We start from the raw sequence: 20,724 nt of genomic DNA, 5'->3' as shown, positions 1-20,724 counted from the left end.
AGTAATTCATAAAATTCTGGCAAATTCACGCTTTCTCTTAGGATTTCTTCTAAGAATTCCTTTTTGGTAACGTGTTTTCACTTGAACCACTTACTTCTGTGATGTCAGAGTATGAGTGTTTATGATTCTTATTTTTGGCCCCTGCCTGAAGTATCCAGGCTGGACATTTGGGTGCATTGAGAGCCCTGAATTCTGATGGGCAGAGTTGCTCTGTGGTAGTTTCCACATCTCTCCATGGACTCGACATGGCTGGCAAACTGGATCTTATGTAATGTGAATTTTGTAAATTACTGTCTTTCAGATCAGGGAAACAAAAAGGTTTAGTTGAAGACCTGTGTGAAAGATAAGACAACAGTAGTGTAACAGCTCAGAACCATGGGAGACCAGAGAGACAAGATAAGCAATACATTGTACCGGGTAGCTTTGTTTACTGGAGAAAACAGCCAAGGTTAGAGAGAATAGGAGTCTCTTGGAAAGATTCTCTCAGTGCCCAAGGACTTATGGTGAGCTACAGAGGGAGCACATCTGTACAATTCCAGAGAGGCTCTTCAGCTTCAGAAAGATCACCCTGCAGGGAATAAGCATCTTGATGTTGTCTTAAATATTTTTTATATTGTTGTGTGGGAGGTGCATGGCCTTACTCTGTTTTAATGTGTTGGGTTATATATGGCATGTAATAGATCCCTTCTGCCTATTTGTGACCCCTGGTAAGACAAACAGATCCTCATGATCTTCACTACCTCTTGTTTCTGGCAGCAGAGCCTTGAACCAATGGGATGTTGTGGATGTCATAATTGGTCTTGGAACAGAGCAGGTGAAAAGCTGGAAGGCATGAGGTGGCATCCAGGGAAGGTTGCAGCACCAGACCCTGATGGAGGAGCAGCCTGGTCACCGCTGTGATAGCTGATGCTCAACCAAATTAGCAGATGGCTGCGCAGAATGTAGGCATTTATACAGTTGATTCCAAATTTTGACCAGGGGCTGGAGAAAGAAGTTACTTTTCCAGAGTATCTGGAGCCTGCAAGCACAGGGCATTCCTGGGCTTTGTGTAGAGTCTAGAAATGTAATATGTTGTGCTGGCCGAGGCCAATCACAAGTGTAGCAGTGCCCATAAGGAAGAATGTAGCCAAATTTGTAAAATCTGTCTGTTGGCATTTTTATTGTTTTATCATTGTCATGGGCAGTTTGTCAGCATGAGGGTTTTTTTCTGAGGCACAGGGCTGTTATGAAATGGTTATATAATGTCCAAGGGTGGGTATTTGCTGACATTTGAAAACCATGCAGTGAGATATATGGTGGTGAAAAATGAGAGGTATGTCTTTAACACGTGTTGACTGTAAGACAGGAGACAGATTGTGGAAAATATATTTCAATCTTTCTTAAGAATAGCCTAAAGTTTTAAAAAGCCACATTGTAGATGTTCCAAAATAAATGTGTTTCCATTTTCACAAAAACGAATATTTAATATTACCCATTGTAAGCATGCAAAATTACATAATTTGCCAATAATTATAGTGCTAAATACAGCTTTCAGTTTCTTTTCCTTATATTTTGTGCCATTAAAAGTTACATTTTCCAGACTTACTCCACAGTTGAAAATACTAAGATTTCTTGTAAAAGAATGAAATCAGCAAAAAGTTAAATGTGTTTGGTTCATTTGCGGAAGTAGAACCCAGTTTGAAAAAGTACAGTGCAGTTGTGTTTGAATGTGCAATTCGACTTCGTCACCGATTTTATCCACAAAGGAGGAAAATAATACGGTTTTTCTTCCTCCAGTATTAAAATAAGTTTGTTCAGTAGTGTTTGCCAGTAACTTCCTTGCTTAGAAAGTTGATTAGTTGAAAGCATGAGATTACTAAAGATTAGATTCCAGCTGGTTATGTTTGCTGTGATGATGTGGTACTCCATCTTAATAACAGGGGAGGAACTGCAGAATAGTTACTTTGGTTTTTTTCACGTGTGGTTGTGGTAAATGAAAAAAATAATTATCTACTTTCTGATCTTTACTTCTGAACAGGTTGTTCATAGTACTCTAACATAAAATGTATGCTTAAGTATGAAGTGTAATGCATAAAAAAGCTATGAGAACATATACTAGAGAAATTATTGCTCGTTTGTTTTTTAAAAAACAAAACACTTTTCAATTTACATGAAAAGAAATTTTTCACTGTATAAACCAGTACATCATAGAGCTTTCCTTAACAGGAAGTAGAAGAGAGTCGTGGTTAGCAAACACTGCAGGCAGGAAGCTCGACACATGCATAGCTCTTTGTGGCACTGGGGTGTCCAGCTCCCTTCAGATGGTTTCTCTTTTGCTTTTGTGAGAGTCACTGGTGTGTGTAGATGGCAGGGCACAAGGAGGTCCCTTGTAGCCAGGGCACGGGGACGGCCACGGCGCTGCAGAGACTGGAAGGGTTTGCTAACCGCCTCTTCCATAGGCACTCCAAGAGTGGTGCGCATGAGCAGAGAGCGGCTCTGGAAAATGAGAGCCAGCAGTGCTCTGAGTTCACTGTCCAGTGGGACAAATCAAGTAAGTGTGGGGAGGGGTTTGTTTCTTTTATAGGTCTTTGCTCTTCAGTTTGCCTCATGAATGAAGTGTGAACACTGATCTGTGATAGGTTCTGGGGCAATTTTGTAATTCATTACCTAAAGGTAGTAATGGGAAGAAGAGCATATTGCATCAGGCGGGGGGAGATGGGGGCTGGTTCATGGACTGGTGGCTGGCAGGAGAATTTATCCTGCATTCCTTTTTCTTTCAAAGCACAGTTGACCTGTTTTCGCAAGCCCCCCACCCCAGTTCTTACTTCTAAATTACTTATTTCATTTTCAAATTAAATCAGTGAGTTCAGCAGAAATAGAACACTCTAACTAAAGACTAGAATGTTTAAACTTCAGAATAGGCAGCCATTGCTGTGCAGATTAAAATTCAAATTAAAAGGATTTTCATAATTCATAGCTTTATTTTAAGGGATATATCCATCAGAAATATTCTATATAGTGGTAAACAATATAAAATTTAGTTTGATTTTAACTATTACGTATTAACTTAGTGTGGGAATGCTGATTAGCTTTAATTTTTTAATTAGTGAACAGTTTGCAGTATTATTTGTATGGATTAAAATTTGTCATGGTTGTATTTTGAGTAATAAAAGAGATTTCAAAAAATCACAATCTAAATAAATTGACATTTTATTTTCTTTTTATTTTAAAGCTGCGTAGTATTTTGCAAAGCAGTTCTTGTCTCTGGTTAAATCCTCATTTTAAAATGTTACAATATGGTAATTTATGATAATTTCGTTCCAAATTTCAGATTCATTGATGGATTTGAGATAGCACAATTATTTCAGTTGAAGATAGGCCATGCTGGAAATTCTCAGCATCACAATATTACCATGAAGAAAATCAGCATTTATACTTCTTACTTGAAATTTAAAATATTTTATGAATAGGGAGTGAGTCTATTCTCAGAGGATAAGCAGTAAACATGGAAACAAAAAGGTGTTAATGCAGTGATCTAAAATAGATTAAATCTAGGTCTCCCAAATGAGACAGGAAAGAATTGATTCATTTTGTTGGGAAGACAAATTATGAAAGTGCATGAATTCTGAGCTTTCACTTCTCCGTAATATTTTCAGCTTGTTAAAAATAGGCGCATACTTGTGTTTATGTAGAAGCTCTTTTTTATGTAAATAGCTGTTTGAAAAAAATAACACTGAAGCCTTTTTGTTGATATACCATGAAGAAAAAACATGGTAATGACCTACTGACACTCACAAATTGTGACCTGTTTTGTACAAGTCTCTACTTTCTCCCCCTCTTCATAAGGCAGGCTTCCTAGTGTGACATGTGTGATGAGGAAATGGACTGTCGTGTCTCTTGATAAACATGGTGAAAATGGCTGTTCTGTGAGTGCTATTTTAAGTTGTCATTAAGCAGAACAGTTGCATGCAGTTTTCTGAGCTGAAGTTGCTGAGCTGGTAACTGAGTGGTGGGTGACTGTGTGGCTTTGGTTTTGGGATGAAATTCTGAATCTTCATCCTGAAACTCTACTTTCAGTCTCTAGATTAATTAAAAAAAATAATAACATAAATTACTGTAGGTACCCATGAACTGAGTTCACACTTAAAGGTTCTCATTTTGCTACCAGTGTAGCCAGAATGATAGAGAAGAAAAGGAGTACAGTGGAGGAATTATTTCTGTCTACTCCTGACTCCTAATTTGATCTTCAGAAAAATACAGCATCTGTCAGAATAGTTTGTAAAACATGAAAGAGAAACAAGGTGTTTGGGGTTTTTTGTTAATTTCATTTTGGTTGGTTTATGTGTTTGGGGGTCATGTTGTTTTGTTGTGGAGGGTTTTTATATCCAAGAGTGCAATGTCGTAGAATTCTGTAGAGTCACTGAATTCAGCTTGTAGATTAATTTCACAGAAAGTTTAATGAATAAGCAGTGTTTTAGAAACATACTTGTGTTTGTCTTGGAAGGATATTTGAATATTCTCAACTATTCTGCCAATATCACTGCAACTTAGAAACGTTAGTGTAAAGTTTTAGGTGAAGCTACTTAGCAGACAGCATGAATTACTCTTGAAGTTCAAGGCAAAAACACTCTGAGTCCTGAAAAAATAAATTGGAAAGTAGCTTCTCAGAGTTTTTGTTGTTTTAGGCTTCAGGTACAATCCATTTGAAAAGGAAGTGAGTGTATTTTTATCTTCTGGTGTAATGAAATACAATAGCAGGTCTGTTTCTTTTACAAGCAGTTTCTGCAGAAGCTCTGGGTTTGCTGAAGGGGAAGGAGCTGCTGCTTGTTTGGGTGGACTTTGGTTGTCAGTTGCTGTTGTCAGTGTAATGATTTGAATAAATTACTGTGTGGTCTATGGTCTTAGGGGATTTTCAGTGGTTGGGTTTGAAACTTAACATTGCTTTGTTATTTTGATATATAAAGCATACAGTTTATCCAACTTGCCTTGGATGTTTGGTTGATGCATGAAGCTATTGTGTTTTGTAATATCCTCAGAGTCCAGTAGGGCAGAGGTGACTAAGGGCATCACAGGCCTTGAAATCTGTTTTAAAAAGCTGACTGAGCACACATGTGATGGTACAGCCTGAACTGGTGACCAGGTCAGTTGTGCTGCACTGCCCAGGGGTGAAAGGGACTTGGTGGGAGCCATCAGAATGATGCATTTCATTCTTTGTTTAGAAGTCTTGACTGTGACCACTTGCAACTATACAGAACCTACATTTTGATTTTTGCTTTGTTTTCTTAGTTGCTTGTTGCTCTTTCAAAAATTGAAATGCGAAAGGAAAGGAGAATGAGGTTGCATGGTTTTTAATGTAGAGACATTTAGATTAGTGTGTCTTATATTCTTGAACCAATAAAGTGTTTAACAAATCTGCATAAGAATATCAACAACTTGGATAACTGAAATGGTCAGGAGGGTCACCACTAGTGCATCTGCCATCTTCATAGTCTCTAAATCGAAAGTGGATGGGTGATAAACAGTCAAAAGAATATAATTTGGTCTCTGATTCAAAATAATACCAGTATACTTCCAAATACAGTAGAATGATTTATAGAGATTTAGCTGAATAGTTACTTGTATATTTGTGTGTAGAGAGAAAAAAACACACGTTAAATATGAAATAATGTACAGAGCATACGGTATGAATTGCTTAAAGCTTTAGAATAACTACTAGTTGGGTACAAGTCAACAGATAATTCTGGTCTAAGGTTGCCATGGAAACAACCAGTGCTTGATATAATTGAGAACATCTTAAACCCTCCTGGTGTTTGCATGCTTTTTTCCCCTGCCATTTTGAGTTGCTTTAGACATGAATAGGTAGCATTGGTCAGAACAGTAGTAGTTAATGACCAAAGCCAAATACCTGCGTCCTCAATACTGATTTTGATATTCTACTGGTATCTTGTGCTTCGTAGTTTTTTTGCATCACAAGGAGCTCATAAGGAAGTGCAGCTCTCTGGATGCTGTGTGCTCTCTTTCTGGTTAGTGTGTAAGTGTATTTAGAGATTGAAGCACTGATTTGGTAGAGATTAACATATTTCATCAACTGTTGGATTAATATTTGGAGCAATATGTTTCTGAAAACTAGCTCTTCAGCATGAATGGTAAGTCTTTTCTATTCCCTTTTGACACATTTTTTGTTCCATCTTCACAATCAGGGAAAAATCTACCAGGTTTCCCTTTCTTGTCTGCAGAGCTGCATCGACTGCTGATTTCTTTGTTTTTGTAATCGACTCACTGTGGGTTTCTTTGTAAAATTATTAAAGATTTGCAGTTTTTTATTAAACAGATTGCTTTGCATGACTGGTATTTAGTGTTTTAAATATTATTTTAAAGCTTTCTTTTAGAAATACCTGATTTGGACAATTTTGTAATTGAATATATACATGTCTGTTCATTTAGTTTTCTGTGTCACTCATAATTGTTTTCTGTGAATTGATACAAATAAGAGAAGCCTTCTGAAATTATTGTAATCATCACCTGAAAAATCTAAACAGGCTTTTGTTTTTCATCTGAACCAGCTTATTCTGCTATTATTTTTAGTCTTCTAAATGCTGGGATGGCAGAATAGTTGAGGTCATTCATGAAAGTAAGGGAGGGGAGTCTCTTTTGAAATGAGATACTGTAATAGATCTAGTAAACTTATCAGGCAGGTATTTACTTTCCCAAACCACTGTGACTAGTTATTATAAGGTATATTGAATATAATGGAGTTGTGAAGTGCTATAGTCTTACTTGTAATATTATTGAAAGTTGTTTTTTTCAATATATAGACTGTAAATCTGTTTTCTTAGAAAAATATATCCTTTGAAAATTGTTTTCAAAAAGCCCAAATATGCTATTTTCCAAAGTGATGCCTTTTCGTTTCAAACAGATTGTCTGGAGCTTGGGAAAATTACTTGAGACAGATTTTTTGAAAAGAAAGAGCAGTTAATCATGTATGTGGGGTATTTGTGTGCATGTGTGTCTGTGGTTTTGCTTAATACTACAAATTTAAAGGACCATTTTTACAAAGATTTCACTTGTGTGCTTGGCAGGGAGGAGTTATCCCACTGCCTTATCTAATATCAGCTTATCTATACTTATCTCATACAAATGTGTTGAGGTCATCTTCCCCAGAATGGAAAGTGTGGCTGTCATTTCCTTGGTGTACAAAGTACAAATGTCAAAACCGATGCAGTTATTAAGGCAGTGTTTCAGACTTTGTACCTACACAATGGAGATTTGTGCTACAGCATCATTCATGGCTCTTTGAATAAACCTAAATGCAGGCTGTCCCCGAAAGTGATGTCCCAGCACCTGGTTGTGCTCCCCATATCCCTGCAGGGATGCTGGCAGGTGGGAGCACAGCATGGACCTGCTGTGGCCACACGGCCCGCACTTGCCCCGCCGGGACACGATGGCATCAGGGACACAATGGCATCCCGGCATCCCCGCCACCACCTGCCCCTGCTCAGCCTCTGGGGAAAGGGGGGGCAGCGACAGCCTCTGCATTTCCTCCATGTCACAGCTGCCTCCCCTGCTCATGGAGAGGTCTCTCCTGGGGTCAGAAAGTCTCCACTTTTCACCAGCTGGTACCAGGCTGGCTTTTCCACCACATTTTCCTCTGGTTCTCTTACAGTTAGGTCATAGCATCCACAGGAATTGAGATTTGTGGGAATCATGTCTGTGAATTCTGACTTTTTGGGTTTTATTTGGATATTCTCTTATGATTTATGAGTCATAAAGGAATAAATTTCACACAAGCTAGGTGAGGAAGAGGTTATAGCTGTTTGTAACCTCAACAATTATTTTGGTTTTTTGTTTGTTTAGTGGTGTGTGTTTCTTGGGGGGTGGTGGTGGTTCTTTTTAGGGTTGGGGATTTTTTCTTTCTCCTGGGGGTTTATTCTGCAATTTGCATCTGTAGATTTTATTCGTCTTGACATGCAGGCTCTCAGTTCCATTAAAACATAGAAATAAATAGGAACAACTTTTAACAGGTGTTGATTCCCAATCAAAAATACCTATAAATTAGTGTAATTTTAACAAGGGAAAGGCAACTATCTCCTGCTCCATCAAGATTAAGTCTTTGCTGTAAACATTTCCCTATTTAAACCACTTATGCTTTTCAATGCATTTTTGTGGCTGACTTCACTGCAGCAGTGTTACATTACACCCTGTCAGTGGATAAAATCAGATGCTTTCCTTGTGAAAGATGGCCAAGATGCAAGTGAAACCTTGATGAAAAAATTATGTATTTTCTTCAATTGCAAGTACGAGTGGCTAATTTTTTTCCCCTTTTATTTCTTTCTTTTGTTCCCTCCCCAAAAAAGGTCTGGTTATATGCTTAGATTTTTTTTTTTTCTAGAAAGACTCAAAGAAAAAGCTGTTTTTCTATTTCTTTGAAGTTAGACTTTTGTTTTAAATAGCTTGAACAGATAAAACTGTAAGGTCAAGTAATTAATAGCCCAGCTCCCAAAGGTGAAAGGTATAGTCTGCTAAATCTTCTGTTTCACTAAGAATGGGCTTAATATTCTGAAGCGTCACTAATTACATGATTGGGCTACTACTTTCCAATACTGCAAATAGAAGTAATTGGTGATACAGACATTTGCACTCAAAAGACAGTTCCCAGATGTGTATGGAGACAGATGGAGCAGTACATGGAAAGGGCGTGAGCCACGCGGATGGACTCTGCTGAAATATTGTCCAGTTTTGGGCACACTGTGGCATAGGCATGTGTAAGGAGTGAAGGGAGGTAGTATAAATACATTGGTTATGTGCACTGAGAACATTTCTAACAGCAAGGGACAATAAGCAGCAGCTGATTATTCCCACTGCTCAAAAGATTGTAAAAAAATGGAAGGATGCCATGGAATTTCCGGGTGCCAGAACCATACATCTTCCTATGGGTGTCTCATGGGACTAATGCTTTCCTCTTTGCAAAAATTCCCCACTGTTACCCATTAGCCTCTGACAGCAAACTATGGCAATTTCTTGGGTTCGTGTTAAATTGGATTCGTGTTTTATTCTAGTTCTTGTACAAAATATTTGAAAAAGACAAGACAAAAGCTGCTGCATTTACATAATTCATAAAATACATCCACAAAGTGCTTGGTTTGGGGTAGAAGCAAAAAATGAGATTAACAGAATTGAGATTTCTTCCAAAGGAAAGGGTATTTGGTATGTTGTAATTTTGAACTCTGACTTACTCTAGTTGCCATTACATTCATTTCTTACGTATATTTTTTTTATCAGAAAGATTTGGTTTTTGCCCTTGTTTTTAGTTAGCATCTCAAATTGTTTATGTATTTGTTGCTGGTTACTTGGAGAGTTTCTGTTAGTCCTGCTGTTGTAGGCCAAAGTTCACAGAAGTTTCCCAGCTTTAATTGTGGAGGTCCTTACAGGTGGTTTTGTAACTTGCACAATGTTTTTGGTGTTTTTCTTTATTCATCTTTAGCTGCTGACAGATACCCCAGCCTATTAAGTATTAAAGTGGTTTAATTTCTTCAGCTTTTTTTTATTTTTTAGGTTTTGCCGTTCAGTTCTGTGCAAGTTTTATGCATGCTTTTATGCCAAATAAGTGCTGAATTTACCCAGTTTCTCTCTAAAATCTCATTTTTTTATCAGAATGGATAATAAACATTCTTACATACTTTTTGCTTGCCTTAATCCTGAGACAAACAAAAACTTGTTATTCACCCAGTGTGTTGAATTGTGAAATGTGTTTATTTACATAAGACTTCCTTATTCAGGAAGCCAGTCTCTGCTATTTAAGGGTATAAATGAACTTCTCCTACTTGGCTGGTTACTGCAGGCAGCCCTTTCCTGTAAATATTGAAAGCATGTTCTGCAGGAGATATGTCAGTGCAGCGATGTGTCAGAAGCTCAGATCTTGTGAGGAGATGAAGAGCTATTTTGCTGATTTGCCCTGACAGCTGTGAAGATGTCTTGCTGATCCCAAAGTATCTATATGAGAAATTTTGTGGAGTTTTAATTATGCAAGGGCTGGAACAAGATAGCTTATGGGAAGTGGGCTTAGATGTGAGTGCACAGAGACCAAGATTGGTGCATCTACTATTAATTTTATGCCTTGTATTAAATATTTGGAAAAAAGAAAAAGCAACAAAGTAGTTTCTCTTCTCAAGTAACATTTTAAATGAATCCATACAGTGAACAGCCCCTGCAGTTGTTTAGTTCGGAGTATAAGGAAGAAATTAGTTTAGTAAAACTTCTAAAGGTTGCTTTTAAAAGGAAGGGGTATTTGTGCACGAGCATGTGTGGTACTATTCCTTACTTGCAGGGAATTCATTAGTCAATATGCAGATAAGATGAGCTACCTGCAGATTTATGTTACAGTTGCTAATAATCTAGCCATAAAGCCTGGTCTCAGGGATAGCTGCATGGCAGTGTGTTATCCTTTGTAGTCACTGAACTTCTGCAAAGAGGAAATGTGGGGCAGTGATGTGGAGAGGGAGGTGGGTGCTGACCAGTTGGCCAGAATCTTAATGGTGCAGAGAGCTTAACTAGAGGGCATCTGCAGCAGGTGCTGAAAACATTTTTCTTGGTAAGTGGTTTTGGCTCTAAGAGGAAAATCTGATTAATTTGTGTATTTGTATTAACTGCTAGAATTTGCTAAAAAGCTCTACTCAAAAATGTGATACTTTTACAAAATACTTTATAGTAGTGCCCTAGAAGATGTTGTTCTTGGAACTCATTCTTAAACTGTATTCTTTTTTTTCTCCCCACATGGTAACCATGGAAATATATGCATTGCAGGAACAAAAGATGTTTGAATTTTGACAATTGTCACACAGTTTTCAGCTTTCTTTGTAGTATTGTTAATACCTGTTATATTTAACACAGAAAGGTGTTCTTTTACACTACAGGTCCTGTGATAGTTGCAACATTTTAGATTATTTGCTGGACAAAGTTCAGCCACAACTATAGAGGATGGTTCTGCACAGCTGCAGCTTAATTCCTAATTGCTTCCAAAGTACCTCAGTGTATGACAATTGAGTACATTACATGTTAAGATTCTTCAATTACATGTTAAGATTCTTCACACAGATGTTTTTTTTTCTGTATGAACAAATTTTTAAGTGGGGAGTATTATGTACTGCATTTGAAAGTAATTTCATTAAACACATAATTCATTAATTTTAAATTTTAAGATAATGGAATTATTCAATAGAATAATTGAAAACCAATAACTTAAAATTAGAAATATTTCTCAGAAACCTTTTCAGCAGGCCAGTGTGGTGTGTTCATGGCCTTGTCATGCTAGCACAAGCTGATACCCTTTCAGAAAAGGAGCAGTTTTGTCCCCCATATTTGCCCACTCACCTCAGGAGAAGCATTCATAAGAAGAAGAGAATAGGGAGCTGCTTCTCTGCTCATTCCCTGCCTTCTGCCCATTCCTTTTTAGTCTGGGCTGGTTCCCTGACCTGGCTTGGCAGTCAGACACGGGAATGCTTTTGCTCTTTCAAGGAAGGTCATTAGAGAAATGCAGGAATGAGTGACTGTGGGAGGACAGGACTGATGTGGGTTTTTTTTCAGCCCATACTGAACACTGAACTGTAGGCTAACAAACCAAACTGCTATTTCTTGGACTTTTAAGCCTCAGATCACATGGATTGTTGCAAGAGAGGAAGCAGATTTACAAAGGTGTCATCTCCTTCAATTAATGCTTCAAGGGCAGGAAGGTATGAGTGAGACTCGTTTCATTAAGCTAAAGCCTAGTTTTAATATATTCCAGAACTAATTGAATGCTGGTTCTAACTGATCCATTTAGAGAATTGAAACAAAAACCCCAACTCTAATCCATCACCAAAAGGTTGCTAATAGCTCTTTAATTTGAAAGGAAAACTTGGGTAACAAAGAGGGGTGGCAGCCTTAAGGACCAAAATACCTAAAGGTGGGGTGGAACAGCTCTCAGCCACCAGGAATCTGCAGGAGGTTTTGTCACATCCTATATGTGGATGTTCAGATGAAGATACTCTGCTTGTCAGCATTGAGGAAGTCTTACATATTATTATTACTTTAGGATTTGAATAATAGATCCTAAGTTGGATCGTAAGTTTTGGTTAGCTGCTATGGGGCTTTTGGCATTTATCTTCTGTTGAGAGAGAAGTCGCTTATTAAAGTATGTGTTTGTAAATTTGATGAACATTGAGTCTGGATTCTCTTTCAGATTAAGAAAGCAGAGTTTTATCTCATATATGTATGTTTTTGTGGAAAAGGATTCAGCTGGGACATGGATGCATGTACAACTTTGCTGAGCAATGCTAGTACAAGATTTGATTGTGTTTGTGACTGAAAAACTACTGCTTTGCATTATGCATTTGACTTTACTGATTTACATTATACATTTTGGGGGGCATTAAACAAAATTTCAGGGATTCATGTTCTAAGTGACTCTGTTATTTGGGTTTGGTTCTGTCTCCCCAGAGAGGCCCCTATTGTATTATATTTTTTGGCATCAGCAGAGTTCACCACCTCTGAAGCAGTACTTTGGTATTTAAGAAAAGATCAAGGGAGAGAGACTGAGCATTGGATTTGAAAATGAAATTAATTATATTGTCTATAATAAAAATAGAAGGATGTCAGTCTGACTGTGGCAGTTGTGTGCAGTAGAGCATCTACTGCTCGGATTTCAACAAAGATCAGTGTTATCCCTGATGGCTGAAAACCCGGCTCCTGTTCTGATGTGTCTTAATCTGTCGCATCTCTTGTACAGGCTGCTGCTGTGTAGCCAGCCAAGTAAAGAGGTGAACTGGGTTCTTTACAGAGCTCTTAACTGTTTTAACTTTGCTTTTATGAAATTCAGAAAATACTGTTTAGCTCAAAACATGAAAATCATGGATAGGATTAAAATAAGATTTTTGCCTGTGCTTGAAAATTTAGTTGTAATGGATAAGCTCAATTTGTATTTTACAATTGCTGCACATTTTAAATTAACTCCTGAATGTGCTCCTACTAAGATCAGATTCTACTGCCTTGTTCTAGTTTTTAGGCACAACAGCTGTAATTGGTCTTAATTTACTGTTTATCCTGTTTATCTCTGTTTTTTCTATGCCTCTCTCTTTTCCCACTTCTTCCCCGTTCTTTCCAGTATTCTATAGAAAAGTTTACAGTATACAGTTAGATAATTAGTGCTTCCATTTTAATAGCAAGCTTATATTCAGTCAACAGCAAGCTTAATTCTGTTAATCTACTAATTAGTAGATACATAATTCTTACATGATCATGTAGCTACTAAGAACTTTCTGGTTTTGTATTTCAGCTAATGGGCTCTTTCAGAACTGCTCCACATGTTTGGCTCTTTGTTTCTGGGGAGTGTTGGATTTTGGTTTTTTGGTTTGGTTTGGATTGGATTGATTTGGTTTGGTTTGGTTTTTTAACTGAAGAAAGGGTCTTACCCGTTTCAGCTGGTAAGTTGGTTTGTTCTGCATCACCTGTGTTTATCATAATTAGTGTTTAAAGAGAAATATGAAGTTGAAACCTTGCTTTTGAAGTCAAAACCTGGACAAATGGTATATTCAATTGATGCAGTTCATTGATCTAGCCTTGGCAGAAACAAGGCAGACTCCTTGCTGGTCAGCTCTTCACGAGAGGGCTGGTGACTTCCCTGGACTTTTTTCACCCACCGTTTTCATAGTGTGAGAAATAAAGTGCTTGGTTTTGTTGACGGCCTGTTTCAATGACACCATTTTAGTTTGGGCTTTGAAGTGTTTTCCAGCTATGAAATTGTTAACTGCTGCTCCCACTGCTTCCTCTGAGTGTATGATAATACTTAACACTTAGCTGTGTTCGTTTTGAAACACTTGCCAGGGCAGAGAAACCTTATGTTGAGCCTTTTTATATTATTCCGGCTAATCAAAAGAGAAATATTTGAAAACTTAGACAACAGGTTAATGGTGTAAGAATGGGACTTAGAACCGGAATCAGAAGCTTCTCACTTGCATCTGAAATATGGTACCATAACCACAGGATTCACTGAGATATCTATGTACATCTTGATAAAGTTTAAGGCTATAAATACACTTTTTATAAAAATGAAATATACATATACATTTACCAGAATCTCTTCATGCATATTCATTTTTCCATTAAATGATTTAATTAAATAGCCTATTTAACTCCAGACTTCAAATGATTATATTACAGTTTTGGAACAAAATTTGAATTGTATTTTGATAAAGGGCATTTTAAATACCAGACAGAGATTGGCATTTAGCACAGCAGATGGGGGTTTGTAGTGGTGCCCAGTGTTTAGTCTTAATCAGTTTAGTTCTTGCTTTCTTGCCGTGAATGCTAGCCAAATACTTTTTTTTCCTCTTAAAAAAAAAAAAATCCTGGCTTGCTGGCTCTTGTGGGAGATGTGATTGAGAATAACAAATACTGTGCATGTGGGAGGTGGGAGAAAGGCAGAGTAACTCATGGTAACTCTCAGGACTGCTCCATCTGTGACCCCTTTCCCTCTGCTGTCATTGCAATCCTGCAACCGAGAGGTCCTCAGCCTCTTGATTTTTTACAGGAACTTGCTTCTGATTCACTTGCCCTTAAACTGTCTTTTAGGTCAAAGTACTCATTACAGTATTCATACCCTTAGTTAACAATTTTTTTAATAAGCATGTTAACTTTTCATAGAAAAGTTGATCAATAAAACAAGCAAACATATTGTGAAGTGTGTGAATATACTAATAGAGACCAATCTCCTCTTGTTTGGAGGTGGGCTCAGGGGTATTTCGGTTTTGGGTGTAGTTTTTTCATTTGTTTGGGTTTTTTTCATTTGTTTGGGTTTTGTTGGTTTGTTTGCTTGGGGCTTGCTTTAATTCCTCCTATGCTGACATTACCTAGGAACCTCTGGATGCTGGGTTCCTCTTCCCTTAGAACACTGTTCCAGCAGACTTTCCTGCTTATCTTCATGTTGCCTTGGTTCCAAGTACAGTTCTGCACAAGCCCCCCTGTGATATCCAGGGGAGTAGCTGAGGCCTTGTGTTGTAGTGGTTGTAGCACTGCTTCTAACCAAGGTGAACCAGAGCAGAAGTTGTAAGACTGCTTCAAGCCATTCACTTGTGGTCCTTGGCCATTAGTCCATTTCTTCCCACCTTCTTCTGAATCTCACCAAATGTCCTGCTTTGGGTGTTTGCACTGCATAAAACCTGACTCTCCTGCCTGCGCTTGCTCATGCTGGTCGCAAAGGGCTGGGTTTGTGCTGTGTGTTTGTGCTTGCCTAATCCCTGCACAGCTGGTGGGTGCATCCTCTCTGCTTCCAACTGGTGTCCTTCCTGCCATGTTCAATTGTTTCTGCTGTGGTTCTTGTGCTGGTGCTGTTACCTGTACTTTGCTCTCTCCTTCTAGTACCTTCCTTTCTTGAGCAGCAGATCCTCCTGCTTTGGTTTCATCCTCCTGCGCTCCAGCTTCCACTGTACCAGTAAACCCAGTCTGAGCAGTGTTTGTTGCTCATCTTCACTTCCCTCAGCCACAGATCCTTGCTCTTCAATGTTTATGGGAACCTGTATATCCACATCCTTAGTTCCTTTTTTCTGACAGCCTTACCAAATTCAATCATACTCATGTGGTGTCCATACCACATCCCTGTGTACCTTCCACTTTGCTTACAGTAACTTCAGCTGTGCAGTTTAGACTTCTCAAGTTGCTGTTATTGGGTAATGGGACTGAAATCTGATTGAGATTTTTTTTTCTGGAGACTGCTTGCCACTTCTTTGCTATCTACCACATGCCATGCAATTCACACATGCTGTCTTCTGGAACAAAGTGCTAAGTAGTGGGAAGATCACCCGATTACAGGTTTTATTGTGATCCAGCATGCTGTGATGAAGATAGATACACTATTGTTAGCAACAGTTCCGTGGATGTGTATGTCTTGGAATAGATTAATAATTAAAGATGCCAACTTGATCTCCTGAAGTTTTCTAAGCTGTGCTTATTTCTGTGATGCATCATCTTTTTTTCATACTGATTTTAGCTGCCTTTGGTGATTTTTTTTTCTTTCTTTGCTTAAACATTCTGTGATTTAACATGAGTCATTCTGTCTGTGTGGGAAAGGGCTGGTTTATTACAGGGTCTGTTCTTGAGTAGGGAGGGGAACGGGTGGAATGTATTTGTGTTTTCTATGTGTTTGTTGTGGAAATGCATAAAACTTTTTTTTCTTCTTCTCTTTCTTTCCTCTCTTCATCATCTCATCTGTGTGGGTGAATGTTCCTGCAAACCCTTGGGGAACCTATAGAGACGTTTGGTATGCTCATTCCTTCATTAGTGCCCAAAGTCACAGATGCTAGGTACAGTTTAGACTGGAAAAGCAAACAAGAGCCACATCATCATAATGTAAGGTGGCTAAAAATGTGCACTTGAGGAAAACCTCTAAGTCATCATCTATGACACCTATTTGTTTGCATCATCACAGTAATACCAATGGCCACTGCTATCCAGTTGGCGTAAATTTTGATTCTGCACTTGAAAGTAGAAATTAAATGTGTTCTCATGTAGCAAGAGCTGCTGTTTTGTGCTTGAGAGATAATTTTCAAAAGTTCAAATTCCAAGTTGTGTTTTGAGAAATGACTGAAGTGCATGCACTTAAATTGCCTAAGTTCTGTTTGAAAGCACCTGTGGAATTGTGTTGAGGTGCAGGAGCCTAGGTGACCTCTGAAAGTGAGAACCAGGCGTAATTCAATGTACTCTCCCATTAGGAAGAAACTGATTTTAATAAAACTGAGCACAAAAAATGAAACTATTTTTTAAAACTAGTGATTTTCAGATAAGTTATTACCCTTGGATGACTTTATTTTGAAAATGTATGTTCGGTGCTGATTTCTATGAAAAGAGGGCCAAAGTAAAGTAGAACAAGGTAGGAGTTTTGTTGCAGGAGAGCTTGTGGCTTAGTGGTATTCTGAAATGAGAGATTTTTCTCATGAATCCACAATTCGAATATTTCCAGCTGGATCACATTTAGTTCATAAACAGCATTCTTTATTCCGTAAGTAGAACAGAGACAAAAATGACTGTAAATGTCATTGTATATTTTTATAAATACTGAATAGTCATACTTCAATGTGAAATAACTGGCAACTTAAAATATTTATTTATATGAACAGAGATGGCATGGGGGATATTCAAACATATGTACTGTAATAACATTTTTTAAAAAACCAATTACTTTGTGTTTTGGTTGTGCTGTGTCGTGTTAATGTTCACTTCTAAGCTACAGCCACTAAAGTTTGAAGGCTCAGCTTTTTGCTAATCTTAATGATTTTCCTATTTTTCTTCTTGTCATTAAGAGAAAATATTGTGCTACTTTGACATAAATTGATGTTTGAAAAACTGTATCAGTATTCCTCACTTGATCAAGTCCTCTCTGTTCTCCTCATGGAAGAAGGTTCACCAAACATGAATTTGGACATTGCTAGTTTCCGGTTTTTGTGTTGAAAATTATTTCATGCCACAGGAAATCCTGTCCTATCTTCAAATTAGGATAATTAAAAGTCATTACATGAATAACCTCTATAACTTATAAACAAAGGAAATATTTTCTACACACAGGGTATATACGTTAACATTTTTTACTGATTAGCCACTAAAATATTTTTAACTCTGAGTTAGTTTTAATACCATTTTTCCAGTTTCTTTGATATAAACTGTGTTTTTATCGCTCTTCTTAACCATAAGTTTAGAGTACTGAATATGTTCCTCCTCTGTGATATTGCTTGTGTCTCTTCAAATAAAATTGCTGGGTTGATATCATGTTTTAAACACTTTTCTAATGCTGAGGTTAGCCAGAACTTCTCACAACTTCTACGAAATTACCATTTTATTTAGTGCTCCATCAGAGCCAGTGGTAGTGGGAGCCATAAACCTCCTTTGAGTGTTTTGTGATAGTCAAGTCCCATAGCACACCCAAGAAGGAGGGGGAAAAAAAACATCTAACCAGCCTTCTCCAGGGCTGCTACTGTTTTTACTCCTGCTGGAAATGTACCAGTATAAGAAGAGAATTTTTGAAGTTTTCTTTGTCAACATTAGTATTCACTGAAAAGTACAAGGAAGTTCTGATTTATCAAGTGATTTGTTTACAACCTGTTATAAACCTAATTTTTTGACTGTCAGAATGTAAAATACAGTTGCTAAAACACAGAGTGCTAGATATTGACCAGAATAATCTTGGCATATTGCTGTGTATTTTTAGCAATTACTTGTGGCAGAACGTCACAGTACAGAAAAAACACGGTTATTAATGTTGTATTATGTGAAATGATTCAGAGAACACACAACCAGTATGATATTTTCTTGATTCTGTGACTTTTTAAGAACCACAGCAATGTCTGAAACACCTCCCGTTAATGACTGTGCATGAGGTAATCCACATTGATCTGGCTGAGCATTGATATTCAAAAAAAGAGAACAGCTGAGAGATGATCTGAACAAAATATTTTGGTGCACATTTTAAACAGTCATCCAGAATTTTGCCATTGTACATTCCTTCAATTTCAATGGAAAATCAATACTAAAACTGCATATTCTCTGACTGTGGGCATGCCTAATGTGCAGTGTTGTTGTAGCCCTGTGCTTTGTCTTTGCTTGCAGTAATGCTGTCCATTTGGTCCTTGAGCTTGCAAACAGCCTTTAAATAAAGGTGATGAGGGGAAAAAGCAATGAGATTGACATTACACTCAAGCAGCTGAAAGAAAATGCAATGTTTATTTAAACAGATAAGAAGTCAATCTTTGTGGAATGGCTATTTATAAATGTCAGGTGTTTGGTTTTTTCCCAGCTGAATTAAGAATGTCTGACATCACCTTAAAGCCTGCTTGCCTATAGAGTATTTGAGCTACTAGAGCTGGTAAAGTTTAAGTAATCTGTGTAGAATGATGTAGTTACTCCAGAAAGCTTAGCTATCACCTGGAGATACTGTAGAAGTTCTAGAGGCATCGATGCTTGCTTTCATCCATGGTAAAAATAGTATATTATCAATTAAGAAAGAAGTTGATAATAAAGTTTATGTATTTTGTTAACAAAGCATCTCCATTGCACTCACGGTGAATTATATTAATTGAAATGTACTTTTTTGTGTGTTTTCAGTGAAAGAGTTCCTAGCCAAAGCCAAAGAAGACTTTTTAAGAAAATGGGAAAGCCCCCCTCAGGTATCACTCATTTAAGCATTCAGTAATTTTCTGTATTGCATTTTTTGGATAATGTTATCAGTATGTTATCAGTCTGTAATGAGTAGTGCAGAAATAATTTTAGTGCAATTTGTAAAGGAATTTCAGGTTGTTTTAATGCTTGCTTTGTCACTTTCCATTGAAGTTTATCAACAAAGATTCTCAAGTCTTCTCCAGATCTGAGCTGACAAAATGCTCCCACTGAACAACATTTTCTCTTACGAGAATGATGTTCACAGTCAACATGACAAGACTCAAAATCTATTGGCATGTTTTTAGTTGGCTTTTTTTAACAACCAGAAGCATTGGCACATCTGTAATTTACCATGTTAATAATTTCTGACATGATAGTAAGTGGAATTAAGAGTATTAAGACTACTGCATAGGACTTGGGAGCTGGTTAAGGAGCTTGTTAGAGAGAAGTCTTGTAAAATTTGAGATTTTAGGGAAGGTTCATTCTTGTTCTAATACAGTATTTGAGATGCTATGGCGATGAATGTCTGAGAAAATGTACTTGGGGATGCGCTCTTCAGACAACTCTCATGTAGAACTGTCTCTAGAGCTTGGGGTCTTTTGCATGTTCTAATATTCTTGATAATGAAGCATGAAGGGATTATTTATCTGCATGTTATATTCATGATCTGTTTACTGCTAGATGTTCCTTACTAAGCATGTATGGACAGCTGTATGGACAAATTACAAAAATGTTGATATAATTCAGTTAAGTCTTCTTCTGTTTTAATGAGTGCAATGTAAAATCTCTTTAAAATTTGACAGGTGTCAAATTATAACAGTATAGTTGGCTATAGTTACCTTTGATAAATGTAGTGTTTCTCAACTTTTTTCATAACTGAATTCATAGTTAAAATTCTCTTTGGTATTATTGTAAAAATGTGATTATATCCTACATATAGAATACTGCTGGCCTAGATGATTTTGAGAGGCAAAAAACCCTTGGAACAGGATCATTTGGGAGAGTAATGATGGTGAAACATAAATCCACAGAACAGTATTATGCTATGAAGATACTGGACAAACAGAAGGTTGGTATAATTTATAGTGGGTTTTGTGCTACAGCAGAGTTTGATGTAGATGAAGATCTGGTAGCTGTGGCTGAACTGAGTTGCACATACTGTGCTTTTTCTTATAACACTTGGATACCAGTGATAATTTAAATGCTTTATTTTCTCTTTCAGCCAGTAGGTTCAGTTGTTGGGACTATGTAGACTTTGTACAATGGCCAGTAACATTAACAGGCTAAAGAGTAGCCTGTTAAGTTAAGCCTGTTAAGTTAGGCCTGTTAAGCCTCTAAGTAGCCTCTAAGTCCAAGGCATTAATAAAATGTTATTGGGTAAATTCTTTGCTTAGATTTTGTAAGGTGGCATGTTCTTGGCAAAAGCAAAATGTAGTGCTATAGTTCAAATAAACAGATGAACTTTTGCAGGATAGTTCAAAACTACCTAGATCAGAAATTCTCAACATTTCATTTGTGCACCATAATTAAAACTTAAATTGTCTGCACAAATAACTTATTTTCCATTCTTGG

At 37.4% G+C, this 20,724-nt stretch overlaps 1 protein-coding gene across 3 annotated transcripts in view; it reads left to right on the top strand.

Annotated features, from left to right (window-relative positions):
* The window catches only part of PRKACB (protein kinase cAMP-activated catalytic subunit beta), a 66,440-nt gene that overhangs the window by 29,536 nt on the left and 16,180 nt on the right, over window positions 1-20,724 (top strand). For 2 of the 3 annotated variants that reach the window (XM_041483009.1, XM_041483010.1), the window contains exons 2-4: window positions 16,256-16,264; window positions 19,099-19,160; window positions 20,093-20,221. In XM_041483009.1, coding sequence (XP_041338943.1) covers window positions 16,256-16,264; window positions 19,099-19,160; window positions 20,093-20,221 — 200 coding nt within the window. The remainder of the gene's footprint in view (window positions 1-16,255; window positions 16,265-19,098; window positions 19,161-20,092; window positions 20,222-20,724) is intronic. The other variant, XM_041483011.1, reaches the window with a different exon arrangement.

Source organism: Pyrgilauda ruficollis, unplaced genomic scaffold, assembly GCF_017590135.1.
Source record: "Pyrgilauda ruficollis isolate IOZ18807 unplaced genomic scaffold, ASM1759013v1 scaffold6, whole genome shotgun sequence".
Taxonomy (NCBI): Eukaryota; Metazoa; Chordata; class Aves; order Passeriformes; family Passeridae; genus Pyrgilauda; species Pyrgilauda ruficollis.
Note: the sequence above shows the minus strand (reverse complement) of the source record. Positions and strands in the feature narration are given on the sequence as shown.